This window comes from Lactuca saligna, chromosome 1, assembly GCF_052625555.1.
Source record: "Lactuca saligna cultivar CGN05327 chromosome 1, ASM5262555v1, whole genome shotgun sequence".
Lineage (NCBI taxonomy): Eukaryota > Viridiplantae > Streptophyta > Magnoliopsida > Asterales > Asteraceae > Lactuca > Lactuca saligna.
Genome location: NC_136417.1, coordinates 55,661,995 through 55,678,710, shown reverse-complemented (window position 1 = coordinate 55,678,710; position 16,716 = coordinate 55,661,995). Strand labels below are relative to the sequence as shown.

At 36.0% G+C, this 16,716-nt stretch overlaps 2 protein-coding genes across 3 annotated transcripts; both read left to right on the top strand.

The window, feature by feature from the left end:
• The first annotated feature begins 7,529 nt into the window (after window positions 1–7,529).
• Window positions 7,530–12,047, top strand: LOC145036623 (phosphatidate cytidylyltransferase family protein). 2 transcript variants are annotated; one of them, XM_078985092.1, is made up of 13 exons: window positions 7,530–8,010; window positions 8,352–8,464; window positions 8,633–8,839; window positions 8,915–9,019; window positions 9,114–9,238; window positions 9,326–9,522; window positions 9,621–9,810; window positions 9,900–9,965; window positions 10,457–10,545; window positions 10,635–10,749; window positions 10,858–10,909; window positions 10,993–11,093; window positions 11,903–12,047. In XM_078985092.1, exons 1-13 carry the CDS (start codon window positions 7,829–7,831, stop codon window positions 11,942–11,944), a joined length of 1,584 nt encoding a protein of 527 aa, XP_078841218.1. In that variant the 5' UTR covers window positions 7,530–7,828; the 3' UTR covers window positions 11,945–12,047. The 2 variants fall into 2 exon arrangements, with proteins under 2 accessions (XP_078841218.1, XP_078841211.1); XM_078985085.1 differs by lacking the exon at window positions 11,903–12,047 and adding an exon at window positions 11,215–11,495 and having other exon boundaries at window positions 7,532–8,010.
• A 2,837-nt stretch (window positions 12,048–14,884) lies between these two features.
• On the top strand, window positions 14,885–15,289 carry LOC145006659 (auxin-responsive protein SAUR50-like). Its single transcript, XM_078965739.1, has one exon. It carries the CDS (start codon window positions 14,885–14,887, stop codon window positions 15,287–15,289), a length of 405 nt encoding a protein of 134 aa, XP_078821865.1.
• The last annotated feature ends 1,427 nt before the right edge of the window (window positions 15,290–16,716 follow it).

The window sequence follows — 16,716 nt, the reverse complement described above, 5'->3', positions numbered from 1 at the left end:
AGAATTGGAAAATTCTCAGGAGGATCGACAAGCACGAAAGGTCGATTAGCTGTTTGGGTTTCAGCAGTGTTCCAACCAGCCAAGAGCGTGGGCTGGTATGAGTAAGTGACAGACGAGTGGGGCGGGATACAGACCAAGGTGGGGCCTAGGGTTAGGCCCGGATTTGAGTATATAGAATGGAGTTAGAGTTCGGAACCCCAAGAGGGCTAGAACAGTATGTACGGGAGAGATTCCCGAAAAGAAGGGTTCAGGGTGATGTAAGACAGTTTTGAGCGGTCCGGACAGACTGAATGCCGGAACACGTACCAGTCAGACCGAAGGCTCGGGGAACGGTCCAGATAGGCTGAAGGCCCAGAGAGGCGGTCCAGACATGCTGAAGGTTCTGAGAACGGTCCAGATAAGCTGAAGGCCCAGAGAGGCAGTCCAGACATGCTGAAGGTTCTGAGAATGGTCTAGACAGGCTGAAGGCCCAGGAGGGCGGTCCAGACATGCTGAAGGTTTCGAGAGTGGTCCAGATAGGCTGAAGGTCTGGTAAGGCGGTCCAGTCATGCTGAAGACTCGGTATGTGTTAGGGAATCGGTACGAGGAGAATGAGGAAATGCATCACCAGGGGATGATAATTGATATGGTCTGGCCCCAAGTATTGATCATGTTAGTGGAAAGCAGTGCATGGACCCAAGAGTCCTTGCGTGCAGATTCAGAGTATATGGAAGTTTGAGAATAGCAGTTGCTTTACATGGATAATGTAGAGTGAAGTTTAGCTCAGTGGCACGTGCAGGTGCGGTAAGGGTTGTTGAGTGAATTTCCTAGAATGGAAAGGAATGTAGCTCCGGAAGGTGCGTGGGTACTCTGAAAGAGGAGGAGGTGGACTAAATGGATTATCGACTGTGCTTCAGCTATTGGTAGTAAGTACTGGGATTGTACCAGATATATGGAAGTACATACGGGTTGGATGCCCGTTGAAGTTATGGCAATGTTGGATGACGTACAAGCATGTTTTCAGTCTCCTCGAAAGAGGACGAGGATAGTGGCCGCAGATCTGGGATTGGGACAGAGAATGGTGAGATAGCAGGTTATTAGAATCGTGAGTAGTCTAGACCGGTGCTGAGGACTGTATGAGGGTATTACGGTCGGAGGTCAAGGACTAAGACATCGCGATAGGAAGTGTCAGTGGGAGTAGCTCAGGAGCTGAAGGATGACTCATCCTATCAGCACGGAAAGAGAAGAGTTAGATTCAGGGAGGAAACGGAATGAGAGTCCATCGGTGTAAGTTGAGAGAAGTGGCGTCAGATGGACGAGAGATAACAGGATAATACTGGGTCAAGACCCGGTGGTTCGAGGTGATATCTAGCTTTGTAAGAGTCAAGTGATTGTTGGGATTCGAATTATGGAAGTAACATCGGGTGATCATTGGTTGATGAGTGTTGTTATCAGAGAAAGAAGCCGGTGGCCAGCTTGAAACAATTGTAGTGACTCTGTGAGGGAAGAAATAGACTTTATAGAGGTTTGATAGCAGTGTTAGGAGCAACCTGGGTCGATTGATACCAGGAGATGCATTGTGGGAGTATTATCCAAAATTGTGTGCTGCACCAGGCTTCAAGGACGAAGCCTAATTTAAGTGAGGGAGAATTGTAACACCTCGAGTTCAAAAGTGCAAGTTTAGGGTGATGGGTTTTGAGCAAAACATCATTCTTATGGTGTACATTCAAACCCTAATAGCTTTTGGATCTAGTTTGTCTAATGAACATGCAATTGAATATCCAAAGCTATAAACCCTAGATCTAGCATACAATTAATCATATTAACATAAGATTGGGGTTTAGATCTTACCTTGATTGTTATGTAACAATAACAATCTCAAATCCTCCTTTGTAATGGCTTTAGAAAGCTTAGAGTTACAAGTGTCACTCCTCTAATGGCTCACAAACACCAAGAGCAAGAGGATGAAGAATGAGAAGAGATGAGACACCCAAAAACGGCTAGAAACCCTAATCAATCAGTTCACCACGTTTTGGATTCTCAAGGGTCCTTTAAATAGTGAGGCTATTAGGGTTATCTAACAAGGAAACCCTAATTTGACTACTTAGGCCCTAAACAACCCATGGACTCCCTCCTTAGAGGCCTAGGATGATTTCTAATGGGTTTCCCTATAGAATTCTTCCACCCCTCTAATATGGAGTCCCTTAGCCCAATATTCAACTATCATACAATTGACAGTTTTAGTCCCTTAAGTTTAATTAATGTCTTTTAGCCACAAAATTAATTCTTAATTAATTATTGAATAATATTAATTAAATAATATGATTTCTCCTTTAATATATTATCATCATAATATATTAATAAATCATAATTAATCCTCTCTCTCTCTCTCTCTCTCTCCATAATTCATCCTATCAAGTTGCTTTGGTGAAGGCAACCCAAAAGGACCATGCATAATCGGGTCAAGTACATACCAAAATAGTTATGGACTTAGACACTAATCCAACATTCAATTGAGGAAGATCGACTCGGCGAGTCTATATATAGACTCGGTGAGTCGAGTTGCGTTTTGGTCACATGCTAAGTAGCCGACTCGGCGAGTTGGCGGCTAGACTCGGCAAGTCGGTGCTAGAATGAGAAACCCTATTTTCAGGGTTTGCATCATATTTAAAGAACCTTATGTTGTCCCCTTAGCCTATTTGCTGCCCATTTGAAATCCAGAAACCTTAATTCGTGAGGAAACCCCATTGTTGAGTGAATTAGAGCTTGGAGGAGGATCTTTGGTATTTGAAGCTTGAAGGTTTGGAGGCTTGTATTAGGAAGCTTGGGGAGATCAGAAATCTATAGTTGGTTGGGCTCATTTTAGGGGTAAGGAACCATTTCCTTAAGCTATTTCATCATGGATTCATGTATGGTGATTGATATGAGAACTAATTCGAGATAGAAGCTTGGTTATGAGGATGCTACTTCTGATCTAAGCTTATGATGGTCCTATATGTCATAAAGTTTCTGTTTAAGAGTTATTGGTGAAGCCCTTTTGTCTTTAGCCTTAGCCCTAGAGTGTTTTGAGCTTATATCTCCTTGGTTTCACGTAAAGTTTGCAACTTTATGTGAGGGCTAGGTTGTAGAAGAGTGGATCTATATATTTAAATCCCTGCATGGCTTGAAAAGCCTCTGTATGGAATGAGATATGAAGAGACTCGGCAAGTCACATGGGTGAACTCGAACGAGTAGTATGAATATGTGCATGGACTCGACAAGTCGGAAGAACAACTCGGTGAGTCTGTTCTTGGACTCGACGAGTCTGGTTGAGAAGTCCTAACCTTTTTGGTTGAGTTCTGAATCGGTGAGTCGAGGGACGACTCGGTGAGTTGAGCAGGAAGGGACTCAAAGCTTGTTGGGCTCGACGAGTATTGGGGCGACTCGGCGAGTCGAGTCGTGGCATGGGAGTTTCTGAGCATAGGAACTCGACGATTCAATGGGTTGACTCGACGAGTCAATGGGTTGACTCGACGAGTAAGGTCAACCAGGAAGGTTGACTTTGACTGAGAACTTTGACTTTGACCAAGTGTTGACCAGTTGTCTTCTAGGGGTATTTTGGTAATTATTGGTTTTGGTTATTTGGTAATGATCAGTGGTGGAGTTCGTGCTGGTGGTCGGAGCAGCGTGGTCTTATTTCTTCAAGTCGGCAATTGCAGGTGAGTTATCCTCACTATATCGTCAGGGTCTAAGGCACCAAGGCCGGCCCTTTATCGAATGGGAATCCGGATAATTGTTTGTTATGTTATTGCTGTGCTATGTCTGTATCCTAGTAATTAGGATGGTATGTGTTAGAGACCTGGTTAAGGTCAGCATCCTGGTATTTAGGATGATGTTATGTTAGTGACCGGTTAGGTGGGTATCCTGGTTAGGATGTTGCTATGTTATGTGATCTGCTATATCGGTTGATTAGTTGTGAATTGCTATATGATTATATGTTTATGTGCACATGGTTGTTGGACTGGGGTTGGGTTGAGGTAGGTCCTACTTTGTGTTGTAGGCCAACATACCCAGGGCGGACCAGTTAGACCGAAGGCCCGGCGAGCGGTCCGGATAGGCTGAAGGCCCCAAAAGGGCGGACCAGACGTACCGAGGCTCGGAGAGTGGACTAGACAGATTGAAGGCCCGGTGCGGGCGAACCAGCCATACTGTAGACTCAGAGAGTGGATCAGGCGGACTGAACGTCTGGTGCGGGTGGACCAGTCATACTGTAGACTCGGAGAAAGAGTGGACCGGGTGGACTGAAGGCCTGGTGCAGGCGGACCAGTCACACTGTAGACTCGATATGCATGGTTGTTCTGTTTATGATATGATATGTTATGAGTATGGTATATGTGGTTGGTATTTTGGGGGTAACTCACTAAGCTTTCAGGCTTACAGTTTTCAGTGTAGTGTTTCAGGTACTTCAGGAGATCGTGGCAAGGCGAAGGCGTGATCATACCGCTCCTCATGTTTTTTTTTTGTACTTATGATGTGGTTCTGGGAAATACTCTGATAATAAATGAATTGAAAACCTTTTTGTAATGAATTAATGAAAATAGGTTGTTTTTGAAAATTTTAAATTGGTTGAAAATTTTTGGATGTTCCACAAAATACCCAACATACCCCTAGGTCAAACTTGGTCAAAAACATTTCACATTAAAAAAGTCAAAAATTCCATAGAGTCCACTTTGGTGAGTATGTGCAATGTACTCAGATTGTACGCTTAGCTTACATGAGCATTGACCATAAAAACGAGTTGTTGACCTAGTATGCCTAACATACCATTGCGTACGCCCAACATACGCACTCGTCACCTTTTCCTTCTGTAATACCCATAAAAATCATGCCAAATTTAAAACATCCAAAAACCAAAAATTATTACAAAACTTGTTTTCAAAATAGTTTAGTATCAGAGTATCCCATAATCAAATCATGAAAACATAAGGAGGTGTACGATCACGCCTTCGCCTTCTCGCGATCATCAGAAATACCTGAAACAAAATCAACAACTGTAAGCCCGAAGCTTAGTGAGTTCCCCCAAAATACCAATGCCATACAATCACAATCATATCATATAAACAAACATCATGCATGATGAGCCTTCAGCCTGACTGGACCGCCTCGTAGGGCCTTCAACCTATCTGGACCGCTCTCTGAGCCTACGACACGTCTGGACCACCTCGCAGAGCCTTCAGCCTATTCGGACCGCTCGCCGGGTCTTCGGCCTGACTAGTACGCCCTCCCGGGCCTGTAATCTATCCGGTCATGTGACAACCTGTTCATTTCATTATTATAAAAGTCAACCAAAGTCAAACTTGGGTCAACTAATGTCAACTTATTGTTTTGATCTCTTATTAAGCTTACATTTATCTTATTAAGTTTAGATTTAAAATCTCTATGCGTTTAAACCTTTTATTAGAAGTGTTACAAAAATTGGAAGTGAATTGCATAAATTCGAGAAGTCTCGCTAGGACCAAAAACCCTTGCATGACTTTAAGACTTCGAACCGAAAACTCTTCAAACCGTAAACGCCTCGCAATCGCAAACCATTTACGGCCGAGAACCCTCGGACCGTAAACGAGAACCCTCAGTCTTATCGTCTCGATTCTCAAACCCATGCACGTGTCACATCAAGCTTATCCTCCTATAAGGGCATGGAACCAAAAACACTTCCTCACTTCTACACCTTCTAACCGAAAACACACTCTTTGCTCTCAAGATCTTCAACCGAAAACCCACCATTTTCTCTCAACTATCATCCGAAAATCCTTTGGATCTCCTTAGGATCTTGCTAAGAACACCAAGTGTTCTTCATTTCATCAAGCTATCACTTTCCTTTTTCGTGATCTTCAACCGAAAACGCACACACCTTCTTGGTTTCACCAAGAACACCAAGATCACACCACTTGAATCTTCATGTGGCCGAATAAATACATGTACTAGATGTATGCCCGACATACTCGAGAACACCAAGATCACGTCAAGAACACCAAGATCACACCATGTACGCCTAACGTACCAGATGTATGCCCAACATACTCGAATAAATACATGTACGCTAGCGTATAAGCAGGTACGCCCAACGTACTCACGCAACCCCCAAAATTACAAAAATGTAATTATGGACCAATTTGCAAACAATTCTCATACCGAGGGGGTAAAAGGTAAATACCTGAAAATGGAGATGTTACATGAAATCTTGATAAAATATGTTCAAAGTGGCGCGATATGAGGATAAAATGTTATGAGTTTGATGGAATTTACAACTTTGTTAGAAACAATGTACACAAATACGATATCGATCTGGTTAATATGGCCATTGATCAATATGAAAACACAAACCAAAAAACGTTTTCCACATCTCCAAACTTGGCCAAATTTGAAGAATTTCTTAAAATGGAATAACGTTGATTAAAAGAACATATGATTAAAGGTAGTTGTTTGTGTTTGAACTTTTTATGTTTTATTTTATTTTAATTTGTTGTTTTTTTAAATTAATGTATTGTTTTTTTTTAATTTAATGATAAGTAACCTAGTTTAAGAAAAATATATGTATTTATTGTATTTTTAAATTAAATTTAATTAAAAAATAATGAGAAATGATGTGTTAGTGATAAGTGTCACGTAAGTATTGTGCCTTTTTTTTACATTCTATAATTTTTTTTACTATATGGACCAAAAGGTCCAAAACACGACCCACATACTGGGCTTTCTTTATAGTTAACAAAACTAAGGTTCATGTCCAAACTCAATTTTTAGATTACGTGGTGGTGCAACTGTGCGAGGACCAAAATTCGACAAATAAAAGGTCGAGGGACCAAACATGCATGTTGGTGAACAATTAAGGGATACAACTTATAGCTTACTACTCAAGAACCACTTTAGTGCAATTAAGCGTTTAAAACTTACAAGTAACTTAGAATATACGCTTTAAAATGATTGTAACGTTTTAAATATTTATGTCGAAGAAGTCTATTATTGTTTTAACTTGAAATTTTACAATTGTATTTTACTCCAAGTTTTTAGAAAATATTAATGTGTGACATGACTTTAGCCCAAGTACTCAAACTATTGTGATAACCTTTTATTTTATTTTAATCCGTTATATTTTAAACCCCATCACGAATCTAATTATAGAATCGTATAATCTCACCTAGATAAATCGATTCTGATCATACTTGGTTCGTTTTTATAATAAATCAGATGTAAAATTGTAAAATATCTCGTAAGATTGATTTTTAATATTTTGTTTAACTTTTATAAAAACTTATGATATTTTGTTTTGGGTTAACTAAATCCTAAAAAGTGTTGTTGAGTTGTTTATATTAACGGATGTTTAGAGATGTATTTATCATGTTTTAAATTATCTTTTGTTAACCGATGAAAAAAAAACATATTTTAGACTGATTTTGATAAAATCTTATGTTTTCGATTAGATTTTATAATATAATATTGAAAATTAAAAAAACAATATAAAATCTCGATTTGGTCAACATCCCAAATTGAATTTAGATTTTGAGCAAAATAACCCTAAAAATTATTTTCTCTTATTTTGTCCTTCCTTGACTTGAAAAAAAATATTCCTAATTCCCAAAACGAGTTGGTTGACCCAATTTTCCAACGACCTGTTGTTAGAACTTAGAACCCGTGTGCGCGCCAATCGTCTCGAAATCTTGATGAACGAATCCTGCAATTGGAATTGCATAATCTTCTCTCTCAAAGTTATCACCTCTGCAACTGTAAATCATTCGATGCAATTTGATTCCTTTGAGTTGATTTCTCAGTTCCTGAATAATTAATCCCCCAAATTAACACATTGGCGACGGGCATGGCTTCATCGATGTTAAACGGTGAGAGAGCTGTGGTTTTGCTGTTCGTTTCCAGCATTCTTTACTCTACACGCATATCGCTTCTCTATGAAGGGCTATCATTCTCTCTTCTCACTATTTTTGCCCTATTCGTCGAGATCTCCGTCGAATCGTACGGCTCCGCCTTCCCCTTCAAAACCAGGTACTCAATTGATCCAGCCACTTCATAAATTATATTAAATCGGTTTCTTAGGGTTTACCATTTGTCATAATTTGATGGTGTTTGGGTTTATGTGCGGTTTATTTCAGCCGAATCAAATGTTTATTTGATCAACAGATGCATTTACTGATTTTTTTTGAGACATTAATCATGAAGCCTCAAAGCCCTTATAGTTTGATTAGTTCATTTGGATATTCTACTTTGGTTGTCAAAGGAATTACTCTCAAAATTCCAATTTTCTATCCTCATTTTGATGGAATTCAGGTTGATTGGGTTCATCTTACGATTACTGAGATGAATAATTTGTAAATTTGTCATATTAGGCCAGGTGCTTCATCAGGGATTCTGTTGGGCGCTGTTACTCTTCCAGGTGTTGCAATTTCAAAGCTGATACAGTTATCAAGAGCTTTGTCAGTGCATGAAGTAGGAGTTGAAGGTGCATAGTTTCTAAATCAAATCCTCTCTTTCACTTTTTGGAATCGATAATCACACAAACACAGAGATTCACAGAATTCAATTATAGGGAACAAAAACCAAAATTATTCATTCTTGTGATCTTATAAGTTATATAACCTTCTGTATTTTCTCATCTCTCCTTTTACAGAGGTTGAATTCATAAGATTACAATATTGGGCCACTTCCACTACTTGCCTCTGTGTGCTTGTTTTCCTTTGCTTCATGTGTCACCATGAATCAAAGAAGACCAGTTCAGCATCTCTTCACAACGATTGCCATATGAAGTTCAGCATTAGTTCCATAGCCTTGTTTACAGCAGTGTGCTATTTATCTTTTTCTGCAAAATCATCTTCCAGTGAGTTCATTGACTAATTTACCCCTCAAAACTCCATTTTTTCAAAACATGTAACTCAATCTTTGCATCTTGCAGAATGGAACATGGCATTGACTTTGTTGTGGATTGTATGTCATGGGGTCTCAGCTGTGAAATTCATTCAACATGTTCTCAACACATTTCCAGCATGTGCTTCATTTGGTATCTTCTTCTTCTTCATCTTCTTCTTCTTCTTCACTTTCTTTTTTTAATCAATTTACAATTTCAGTAACTAATTCAATTGTTTCTATTTTAGGTGAAGCACTTTTGGTTACAGCTGGATTTGTTGTTTATTTTGGAGATATGTTTGCATGTACAACTGCAAGGTTGAGTTCTATTGCATATGAGGTGGAAAGAAGTGAGATAAACACTATTATACAGGTATGTTATTTAAAAACATTTCTTCAATTAAAATCCTTTTCAAAGTCACCAATAAATCATATACTTCACATTTCTTCTTACATTCAGGGAATGCTTCTTGGCCTTCTTATAATTCCAATTTTATTCAAATCCATCTTAAAAAAATGGAAACTTTACATGACATCATCAAACACAGAAGTCAAACAGTCAACTATATTTTACGGGTGTTTAGCGTTTATTCTATTAGCAATTGTTCCATTATGGATGCAATTTGTTCAAGATTTCCATGTGCATCCCTTTCTATGGTATTTTTTTTACCTTTTATGAACTAATTTTACTTTAAAGTTTAAACTTTTTTTTTATCTTGACCCTTAACATACGATTTTTCCCTCTTTTTTTTTAGGGTTTTAAAATTTGTATTCTCTGAACCACACAAAAGACTCTCCTTATGTGTTTATTGGGTGGCTGTTATTTGTGCATCTGTGCTTCGATTCTATAACATCTCCAAAAACAGTAAAATTGAACGAATTTTACTCAGAAAATATTACCATCTTGTGGCTGTTTTAATGTTTGTCCCTGCTGTTATCTTCCAGGTGAGTACACACACACACACACACCACCACCACCACCACCACCACCACCATCATCATCATCTGAGTTTTGTTTATCTGTTTGTTTTCAGCCATTGTTTCTCAACTTGGCTTTTGGTGCAGCTTTGGGGGTTTTCTTAGTGCTGGAAATAATTCGGGTAAATTCTTCTTGAAACTTGATTTTGAAGTTTTATTATTTATTATTTTTTATTTTTCTGTCATTTGATAAAAAAAAAAAGATAAATATTATGTGAGCACAATGTTTGTTAATCTTTGGTATATATGTCATCTTGAGAGTTTTGACAATTACGTTTCAATTATATAATTTTCTCCAAAATATATCTATTTTTATTTTGTATTTTTAATTAAGTAGATCACCTAATCAAAAAAATAATAATAAAAAGTAGATATCTAAATACAACTAGGGTGTAAAATGAAAATGTTGTTAAATGCAAGGGCCAAAATAGACAATATCTTTAAAAGGAATAACTTGAAGTGACCCTTTAAAAAAACTCTCATCTCTCCAATTGTAAAAAGCTATCGAAAAGCTTTTTCAAATAGTATTAAAGATACTCTTAATGTGGTGAAACAATAATTTATTTATTTATTTATTTATTGTTGGGTGGATAATAATAATTTTTTTAGGCAGGTATGGAGAATATGGCCTTTAGGACCACTTGTACATAAGTTTATGAACGCCTTCACTGATCATCGTGACTCTGATCTTCTTATAGTCAGGTCTTGTTAATAATATTTCCTTTAAATTACAAACTATAATAAAAATAATAATATATTTTTCACTTAAATATAAAAATAATTTTATGCAGCCATTTTTCGCTCCTTTTGGGATGCGCCTTGCCTATTTGGATGTCGTCAGGATTCAATGATCGACCCCTCGCCCCTTTTGCTGGAATCTTGAGCCTTGGAATCGGAGACACAATGGTAATAAATAACAATATAAAATCCCATTTATTCTTTTTCGTATATTTTTATATAACATTATTTATATGTATATAATAATATAAGTATATTCATAAACCTTTTTTCTAGGCTTCCATGGTTGGATATAAATATGGTGTTCTCCGATGGAGTAAAACAGGCAGTAAGTATATAATATATATAACTTCTTCTTTTATATTATCAACATTTCCCTTAATCCCATTTTTTTTTTTTTTTTATTTACAGAAAAAACCGTTGAAGGCACTGCTGCCGGAATAACATCGGTCCTGGCGGCTTGCTCAGCCCTACTGCCGCTCTTGACCGCCACAGGACACATGTTCACTCAGGTTTCTCTCTCTCTCTCTCTCTCTCTCTCTCTCTCTCTCTCTCTCTCTCTCTCTCTCTCTCTTATTTTTTTATTTTTTATTTTTATTTTTAAATTTTGGGGTGATGGTAAAATTGTGGCAGCATTGGTTATCGCTTTTGATGGCGGTGATGGTGAGCGGTTTACTTGAGGCATACACTGCACAGCTTGATAATGCATTTATACCGCTTATATTCTATAGTCTTTTATGCCTTTAAATTGTAATTTGTAGATAAATACAAACATGTTATAGTGATAGGAAAAAAGAAAGTAGATAATACGTTTTTTTTTTTTTTTTTTTTTGTAATGTTGGATTATATACACATAGTAATACAAGGAGTAGATTTTGTTATTCAAATTAATCAATATTGAAAAATTATACGTACTTTTATTATTTTTACTGATGTCATCATTTATTTCTGAATTAGAACATAATTTTATTTATTAAAAAAAAAAAAAAAAAAAAAAAAAACTATACATAGAAGCAAGGGAAAGGTTGCATTCGATCAATGGGTTACTACACAACTGATCTCGATTCTCGCCACCTTGTCGTTTAATTATTTTCTGTTACAATGCAGAAATTCATACATACATTATAATTATAAGAGTAATTTTCGAAGTGAAAAAAAAATGCACTACTGATGAAAAGTTTTTGTTGAAGGATTTTTAGCATTGATAGTTCACGTCAATCTCTGGTATATATGTTAGTTACCTCAAAGTCTCATACATCATATATAATCACTTTTGAACACCAGTTACAATAATGATAGTAACTTTTGGATTTTCGTTTAGGAATCCATGGCATGGCAAGAATGTAACGACCGAGTGTTTTGAAAAATGGTGTTTGACAATTAATAAGGCATCTGAATATTCGATATAATCCCGATGGCGCACCGGTAAGGATGACATGGCATCTTAGGCCACACGTGAACACGGTCCCAATGAGGCGTAATCGTGATGTGTGTGTATATATATATATATATATATATATATATATATATATATATATATATATATATATATATATATATATCAAATCTTATAGTTATTTTACACAACTTTTACGCAACAATTTTAAAATTTTGTACATTGTATACAAACACAGTTAAATGATGAAGAAATTTCCGTCCTCATGTTCGATGACGATGATGTTTTTTTTACCCATTCCTGAACATGACAATCATCATGTTGGATCAACAAGCTGAAAGATCAAATTCCATAAAGAAGACTAGAACTTTAATAAGCAGGGAGAAATGACATTATTTTTAGGACATCTACTTTTGCTTATCATAAATCAGTATGTGTCATAGTGCATACATCATTAAAGGCTTATATTCTAGTAGTGGAAGATTATAAGAAGGTGATCACAAAATAATTGAATCGTCTTCATCAACACTTAAGCCCACCGGTACATTAACCCATGTTGAACCTACATATCTTCATCTCACTAGCCCTTGACTATCTATAATCCGTTAAACTTGTAACAAAGAAATACACACCACAACCTTCAACGTTTTCATCTTCAGATACTATTTCACCCTCTCCATCACCTGTTTTTTTCTTCATCTTCTCCACCCCACATCATCGGTCATACTCATCACCATCACAACGTTAGTGATGCATGGTAGAGGCCTGAATCAATTTCCTCAATATCAGCATGTGATGTGTAACATCATGTGTTCATCAGAACCTTTTGGGCCAACAATGGTTCGATTTGAGAGAGAACGAGGAAGATGGCGATAAAGAGATGGAGTTATACAATGAAGTTTCACCATCACCGGTGATGTTGGGGGGGGGGGGGGGGGGGGGGGGGGGGGAAGTCGGGAGTGGGAAAGAGATAGAGGAGCTGATGCAAGGAGGGCTGGGTGGATTATGTTAAATGTGTTTGTATTGGCCGTATTTAAAATAAGAAAAAAAAAACGAATAAAAAGTTCAAAATGGGTAAAATAGTAATTCCAGACTGGTTAGGAAAAGATAATGAAACCACAACCACCAATCACACAATCAATAAAACCATAGTAGGGGAGAGACTTAACGTGTAAAGACTTAAATAGTTATTTTATACTGAATCAGTCTGTTTTGACAAACTATATAAACTAACCGTGTAATTTTTTCTAAAAAATATAACTTAACATATAATATGTATATGAATAATTCAAAATAATTATGATATTAATAATTCCTATATAAATTATTAAATAAAGTGGGGTTTGGATATACCCTAATAAGAGAGAAACATAGAAAAAAAAAACCATTCTAGCTGCCCTTGTGTATTAATGAAATGCATATATACGACACATAGAGTATGTGAAATATATTTAGTAGATACGGTGTCCATAAATTTGACCATACCACAAACCATAAGGACAAGGATGGAACATTTAATTTAGCCTAAAAATTAAAATCATATTATGAAAATCGATTGAAGGCACCTTTCTCTCTTGTGCCTTTTTTTAGAAAACATATATGAGGTTGACTGTACATAAAAAGAAAGGGGTCGACTTATAGTATCATACAATTGGACGTAGTAATCATCCAACCAATTATAAAGCACCTGTGTCGGACCTACTGACTAAACTATCTAAAGAAATCTATCAAACAAATGTAAATCTAACGCTAAAAATTAAGATCTTTTATATGTATACATCTTACATTCTTGCTATTATATTTAACGCTAATCACATGCATCTACTCCATGGACACATACTATATAACCAAAAATAACTCATCATAACTGGATTAAAGTAATCAAATCACTTTTTTTTACGATTAAAATTACTATCTTTTATATAATAAAAATGACCAAAAGACAAGCCTGACTTGCAATAAACGAAGGTGGTGATACTCTTGTCTTGAAGTAACTCGACACCAAATAAAAAAAAAATGAAATATCCTTCGAGCAATCTTAATCAAGCGCACTTGAGACCCTCTGGCATTTCTTGACCTTTTGATGCACTTTCTTATGTCGCTCAGCTCAGGTCTTGTTGTACTACAAGTACCCATACTCTATTTATTGAAAGTACAACTTCATGAAGCCAAGATACAATACAACTGATATTATCGCTTGAATTGTGATTGTCATAGTGTGCTGGGACGTTAGGGCCTGCTACTTGAGCTTTTAGCGTCATAACATGTAAATTTTAGTAATAATTTTACGATGACAATTTAATAATATATATTAGGATAACGCCGGCTGCTGCTTGTATAGATCTCATGTCAAATACATCTTGAATTATTAGTTTAAATAGCAAATATATAAACATGTACATGACATCTAGACCTAATAACGATAGATAATTAAAAATATATGAACCATGCAATGTAACATGTACAAATCCACAACGAAAATGGTTATATATTTTTGACAAGTGATATCCATTATAAGATATATATTATACATGTAAAAGATATTATCTTCTAAAATTTTGACCAGACATGGAGGATTAATTATATATATACATGCATATTTGCATATAAAACGTTATAATATTTGCTCAATAAAGTAGGCCATAATATAGAGGTGACTCTACCTTTGGAAGGGCCCGTTGAGACTCGAACTTCAATCTCCATGCACATGCAAATGTTCAAAACTCTCTCTCTCTCTCTCTCTCTCTCTCTCTCTCTCTCTCTCTCTCTCTCTCTCTCTCTCTCTCTCTCTCTCTCTCTCTCTCTCTCTCTCTCTCTCTACAGTGGTACTATATAAGGAGACAAATGATAGAGGAAATGCACTCAAAAATCAAACATCATTTAAAAAAAAAAAATCAAAAAGTTTAGATGGCAAAGGTGAGAAGTGGTAGTAATGGTAAGAAAAACAACGGTATTTTGAAGCTTAAGCTAGTTCTGGAGAGATTGCAAAAGGGTCTTTTCTTAGCCAAGAAAAGGAGAGAGTCGTTTTCTAGCCAAGAAATGGTACCAAAAGATGTGAAAGAAGGACACTTTGCTGTGATAGCATCCGATGATTATGTTGAAAGGAGATTTGTTGTTCCTATCACTTATCTCAGACACCCTGAATTTTTAAGACTCTTGGAGAGGGCTGCAGAAGAGTATGGATTCGACCATGAAGGTGCATTGATGATACCTTGTAGACCAAGTGAGCTAGAGTGGATATTAGAGGAGCAAAGAAGGTCTGAAGATGGTGAAAATTGGCATTCATATAAAACCATGGTGGAAAGCTGTTGAAATTTTGAACATGTAGTGTATTTATAAAACGTAATCTCTACTCTTTTTTTTTTTTTTTCAAATGTTTGTTATCGGAATGCCTATATGCAAATCCTTGGCAAGTGAAATTAAAAGGTTTTATTGTGAACCACACTTTAGTTCTTTTGATAAAAATATTTGCAACATATTTTTAAATTTGTTTATATAGGTGAAAATTGACGATTTTATATATGATTGATTGTGCTTTTCTACGTTTTCTCTTGATACGAAGGTTACTTTTTTGAACAGGAAAATTTGGAAGCTTGAGTACCTTTTTGTCGTCCAAGAATTCTGACACTTTCCATTACTCGTAAATATATACATAATATTATAGGAAATTATTGGTAAAATATTAAAAAAAAAAAAATCTAAACAATTAATGACAATATCCCCACAGCAGGGGAATTGGTTTAATTTGAATGTTCGAATCGGACCGGAAATAAAAAAGAAATGATAGAAGTTTTTGGTGAAGATATATACATATACCGATAGGGATGGGTATGAAACAATTATTGATGATCACAATCTCATACTAATTACAAACCATTTCTCAAATTTGGTATCATCGCATCCGGTATCTTATTAGTAAACTAGGTTAAAACCCGTGGAACCCACGGGTGTTGTTTTTGAATTGAATTTAAAAATTAATTATTTAATAAAATATTATATCAATAATTCTGATAACTTATAAATTGTAATATTGAATATTTAAATAATTTTTTTTATTGGTAATTATTTAATTACTAACTAAATGGGAAGTATTTAATTAGGAATGAAGATTTTTGAAAACTATTTTTTTTTATTCATCATTCTAATTGGACATATGCAGATGATACAATACCAATGTGTGTAATGAAATTAACATAAAATACAACAATACGTAATTATAAAAAAATACAGTAATATGATGGATTAAGTGTGATTTCCTAAAATTGAATAAAACGACGTTACAAAAAAGTTGGCTACAAATTTCGAAAAACTTCCTTATAAACAACATTGGAAGTTTTATTTGTGAGTTTGCCATCTTTATCTAAAATTAATAATTTTAATCCCTCTCTACTCTGAACTCTAGATAAGGCAACATACAATTGTCCATGTGAAAAAACTGGATCTTTCAGAAACAGACCAACCTTTGACAACGATTATCCTTGACTTTTGTTAATAGTCATTGCAAAACATACAGCCAAAGGAAACTGTCTTCTTGTGAATTTGAAGGGAATCTTTTTTTCTGATGGAGTTAAAGACATTCTTGGAATAAAAGTCCGATTTCCAATATTAGTTCCAGTTATTATACGTGCCTCAATAACACGTTTGCCCAATGATAACACCTGTAGTCTTGTGCCATTACATAAGCCGTTTTTCTGATCAATATTTCTCAGTAACATTACTGGAACACCAATTTTTAAAAC

Bases quoted from the DNA above. Each gene is read 5' to 3' on its own strand.
- LOC145036623 (XM_078985085.1), top strand. From the start codon at position 7,829: ATGGCTTCATCGATGTTAAACGGTGAGAGAGCTGTGGTTTTGCTGTTC. The intron at 8,011-8,351 runs GTACTCAATTGA...TTGTCATATTAG, and splicing joins GCCTTCCCCTTCAAAACCAG to GCCAGGTGCTTCATCAGGGA. The intron at 8,465-8,632 runs GTGCATAGTTTC...CTCCTTTTACAG, and splicing joins GCATGAAGTAGGAGTTGAAG to AGGTTGAATTCATAAGATTA.
- LOC145006659 (XM_078965739.1), top strand. From the start codon at position 14,885: ATGGCAAAGGTGAGAAGTGGTAGTAATGGTAAGAAAAACAACGGTATT.